This window comes from Scyliorhinus canicula, chromosome 4, assembly GCF_902713615.1.
Source record: "Scyliorhinus canicula chromosome 4, sScyCan1.1, whole genome shotgun sequence".
NCBI lineage: Eukaryota > Metazoa > Chordata > Chondrichthyes > Carcharhiniformes > Scyliorhinidae > Scyliorhinus > Scyliorhinus canicula.
Genome location: NC_052149.1, coordinates 65,428,417 through 65,433,474, shown reverse-complemented (window position 1 = coordinate 65,433,474; position 5,058 = coordinate 65,428,417). Strand labels below are relative to the sequence as shown.

At 36.8% G+C, this 5,058-nt stretch overlaps 1 protein-coding gene across 1 annotated transcript; it reads right to left on the bottom strand.

The window, feature by feature from the left end:
* Positions 1–2,838: 2,838 nt before the first annotated feature.
* Positions 2,839–4,409, bottom strand: LOC119964214 (SCAN domain-containing protein 3-like; the record flags this gene model as incomplete). Its single annotated transcript, XM_038793499.1, is given in 3 exon segments — positions 2,839–3,622; positions 3,624–4,296; positions 4,388–4,409. Coding segments are annotated over 2 exon segments (1,446 nt in total), but the record flags the coding sequence as incomplete, so codon positions are not given.
* Positions 4,410–5,058: the final 649 nt, after the last annotated feature.

The following is a 5,058-nucleotide window of genomic DNA, read 5'->3' as shown; positions in this document are numbered from 1 at the left end:
AAGCATGGAAGAAACGGATGAAACTGTACCAAAGCTCCAGTCCAGCATCCAAGCTAACAACGAGAACAAGCAACACCAGAGTCTACCCTCTACAGACAGAATGGTGCATGAAATGGGGGCGGTTTATAAGGACTACAGATTCACTTGAAACTTCTAACTTCAAAGACTTGAAGGGGAAGATGGTGCAGCAAGAATGTTGTTAGTGTTCGTACTGCAACAGCAAAAATTATAAAATAGCATTAAGGTTGTAAGAATAAGGTAAATGCCCAAGACCTATAACAATGCAAGACCGAGTGTAAAACTAAAATAACTCCTATTTCCATGGGCTATCAGCTTGGACAAGGGTGGGTGGGTGGCATGTGGGGGTTCGAAATAGGGTCCTGCAACATACAGGTTAATGTGGGACTGAGTACACACTGATGCATATGACCCAAAGTCAGGGTTAGTCTAGCGATGGTTGAAGACCTCGGGTGGAGTTAGTAATCAGTTCCATATCTGTATCCTCTATTGTAAATATGTAGATAGTTATGAGTTTTTAATAAGACTTGTTAATATAATCAAGACTAATAATCTTTATTGTCACAAGTAAGCTCACAATAACCTGCAATGAAGTTACTGTGAAAAGCCCCTAGTCGCCACACTACAGCACCTGTTCGAGTACACTGGGGAGAAGTCAGAATGTCCAAATTACCTAACAGCACGTCTTTTGGGACTTGTGGGAGGAAACCGGAGCATCCGGAGGAAATCCACACAGACACAGGGAGAACGTGCAGACTCCAGACAGACAGTGACCCAAGCCGGGACCCTGGCGCTGTGAAGCAACAGTACTAACCACTGTGCTATTAGACAAAGTCTACTTCATGATGTTCGAAGTAAGATTCCATGGCCATGGCTGTTTCACAACGAAATGGTTCAAATTATCCCCCTAATTTTTGAATAACAGAACAGTAGGTATGGGAACTGTAGCTTCCATTTAGTGCAGCTACAGGTATGATGACTAGGGTCTGTGATATTTCGCAGTTCTCACTAAATGATTGAAGGAGGGTTCAGCGATGATACCGTTTAAACACTAAATAGTTAGCATCCACCAATCAGTTTTACATGAGTTACTTTATTAAGGTTTGGAATGAATTAAAGGAAGAGTACTGAGTAATCATTATTAACCTTTAAACGTGTATTTTTAGGACATAGCAGTAATAAGTAATCAATAGTGAAACAATCCAGGGTGCTGGTTCTGTTGTTCTGTTTCTCACAGACAACAGCACAGGATGTTGTGATTGTACATAGCTTTCAGGACGAGGATCCTGGCATTGATCATGGGTTGCTTGCAATTCTATTGGTTGTCGTTTAAACATTGCTTGCAATTGTATTGGGTGAAGTTTAAACATTGCTTGCGATTCTGTTGGGTGAATTTAAACATAGCAGCTTCAGGGATTGGATCACATTCAACTGGGGCGGGCTATTAATTTCTGAATGTTGTATATGTGCTGAGTTTGTGTCTTTGTTCTGTAGAAGGATCTTGGCAGCTTTCCAGGTCTTATCTCTCGTGTACATGAAATCAAGCTTGTAGAATATTAAACTCTCTTCTGATTGTTGATGTGTTTGCTGCTGTTTGTACTGAGTTGAGCCACAGGAGAAAAGCCCACGTGGAAGCAGACTCAATACACAGGCCTTAAAACCGCTCCTACAATTATGGGGAGTCTGCCACATGGAAGCATGGTATTGTTGATGTACTAGGAGGATGTGATTGTTGTAGAAACCAAGTTTCCATCATTTCCATCAGAAATAATTCGTGCATGGACTAAATTCTGATTGGTTCCAATTACTGTTACCATTCGTTGTGTGCTCACTTGTTTTGCGCATTTCTATCTTCAAAATGATGTTTTCTTGTTAATGTTAGGATTTTATTAGCTTTAGAACTTGCCATTTCCTCCCACGTTATAGACTCTAACCCAGTGGTTCCCAACCTTTTTTTGGCCATGCCCCACCTAATCACCTCTAAAATCCTGATTGCCCCCCCCCCCATGTGGTGATATATAATTCTTATTAAAAAGTGAACTCCATTTCAGCTGCAGAAGCTTAAAACGCCAATACCTTGGTTTAAACAAGCTTCAAAAAATGGCATCCATGAAAAAGAAAAATGAAATAAACAAAAGACAGTTAAAGTTCTGAGCAAGAAATTACTAAAAAATTGTAAAAAAAAAAAAAAACGTTAAGTGGTATTAAAATAATAATAATGATAATATGATAATAAAAGAGTATTCACAGGTAATAAAGAGAGAGAAAATTTCTATATTAGAATATTGAAATATTTGTGGATTGTCTCATACGAAAACAGCAAATAAAGTTTCAAAACATAATAGAGAACTGAAATGTTATACAACACAAACTAATTTGAATGGAAGCTTTTTCTGTAATACTTCGATCATTTTAATTACTGTACAATAAAGTAAAGGTACCTATCAAATGCAAAATACCATTTGAGCTCACCTCAAGGTAATTAGAATAAAGTTAGTGAGACCCTTGTGCTTCATGCCTGCTGCAAAGAGATTTTATATTAGGCTCTAATTTAGTCAGCTTCAGTCTCAAATCTCCTCGTTTAGTGATATCCAGTCGATTTCTTTTCTTCAGTAGCAAATCATTTACAGCACTAAAACCACATTCAGCTAAATATGAAGATGGGAACGGTAACAACAGTTTTCTTGCAAACCTGGTTGAATTTGGGTATTTAGTTTCTGTCTCATCACAAAGCCATGCCATCGCTCCTTTTATGTTGAATAAAGTTTTAACTGACTCATCATTTTGTATTTCCGAGAGTTCTTCTTGGTACTGCATTGAAACAGATATATCCACTAGCACTGGCTGCATCACCCGTGTTGGAAAATCAATCTGTTTTAAATCAGAAAATCTTTCTTTCAAATCAGAGGCCAATATTTTCAGATGATCCACAATGACAAGTACAGCAGCATCATTCAGCTCACATTTCTTTAGCCAATGAAACTGGTCAAAACTTTTGTCAGAAATATGTTTTTGGCATAACTCGATAATTGAAATAAAGCCAAATATCTTCGCCTTTGCATCAACAAGAGTTTTATTTGTTCCTTGAAGTTGTTTATTCAACACATTCAGTTTTTCAAAAATATCTGCTAAATAACTCACAAACGCTTTTCCATCAACGGTTAGCAGGTGCTTCATTTCAGGCTTGTCACTTAAAAAGTCACTAAGCTCATCAAATAGTTCCATGAATCTTTTCAAACAATTCCCCTTCGAAAGCCACCGTACCTCAGTGTGAAGTAAAAGTCTCACATGGTCTGCATTGTTATCTTCACAAAATTGCTTGAAAAGACGCTCACATTTGGCATTAGCTTTGATAGCATTGATAGATTTTATAACTGATTTCAGTACCTCATTAAGTACAGGAGAAATATTTTTCGACACTAAGTTCTCTCTATGAATAACACAGTGCACAAGAAGCATTTCTGGATTCTCATCTTTCATCAATTTTAAGCAGCCATTTTTCTTGCCCGTCATAACAGAAGCACCATCAGCTGCACAAGATGTTATGTTTTCCATTGGTATATTATTGACATCTAAGTAGTGTTTTAGTTTATTATATATCAATGGCGGTAGTGGTGGTCTCTAACGATTTGCAGAATAACATTTCTTCAGCAAATTCACCTTTATCAATATATCTTACATAGGTTAGCAATAAGGCCTCACTGTCTCTCACAGTTGATTCATCCATTTGTACTGAGAATTTTCTTGATTTCAGCTTTTCAACAAGTTGTGTTTCAATATCTTCACTCATTTCATCTATTCTTCTCCTAACAGTGTTGTTACTGAGTGGCATGGCTTTAACATCTTTGTCATCTTTTTCCAGAACTGTTTTAAGAAATGCTGATATTGATGGTTTAATTAAATCCTCCCCTATAGTATGATTTTTTCCAGATTTAGCAATGAGTAAAGAAATTTCATAACTAGCCTCAAGAGTACGACTGACAGTAACAGTTTGTGCAGTGAACAGAGACTTTATTGTTGATCTTTTTTCAAACTTATCCTTTAAAGTTTTGAAGTAATTCAAATCTGAATTGACATACGCACTATGTTTCGCCTTCAAATGCGCCTCAAGACGACCTTGTTTCATTGATTCGTTGGTCAAGCATTGTTGGCATAAGAGGCAGAAAGGTGACCGTTCATCATGGACAGCGGGTATGAAACCAAGTTTTAAATATTCCTCTGAATACTGACGAACTTTCTTCTTGCTTGCACTACTCATTTTATGCATAGGGTTTGTGACTGAAATAAATAAATGAGAAATCTTATGAAGTGAAATGCACTTTCAGAATTTAAGACGTTTAAGTTAACACATAAATGAAATAATACTTACCAGTAGCATCGATGTCCTGGGTCCTGCGTTGTTAAGTAAGTAAAGTAGGCTAGTAACCACTTTTTCAGGTTAAGTTAAGTTAAGTTATTTATATTATATTTTTTCTTTTAAAAGCTGCAAACACTTTCTTTACAGAAAGGAAAAAAGATCTTGCTTCGGGATCCTTCTTGTTGGTTGAAGGGACCTTCAGGCCCACCTTGACAATCAATCTTCTTTAGAATCTGGTCATCTTGAGATGTATTCGCTGGTGAACTCGGTTGCTGTGTTCTATTCTTCCCATGTACCGAGCTGTGAGAGCTGGCTCTGGCTGGCTGTCCCCTTTCTTCGGGTTTATATTCTCTTTCGAAGAGTTGTTAAGTTTTAACTACTTTATTGTAAATAAGCTTGTTTCACTTTGATAGTTAAAAAGTATCTTTGATGTAAACATTTTAATACCACTAATTATTCATTTTGGGCATAACGTCTCCTCTCAGATCTGATTTAAAAATGTTTTGGTTTCAATAGTTAACTTTTATTTCTGTGATTTCGAATCGTTTAATTTTCCAATTGTCCCCAGCTCATAACTTTGCCTTTGATTTTGACTTAAATTATGTTTCTCGTAGACAGGTCGTCTCCAATTTTCTTTAATTGACTTGATGTTCATAGAATTTTACACTTTAGAATTGACACCA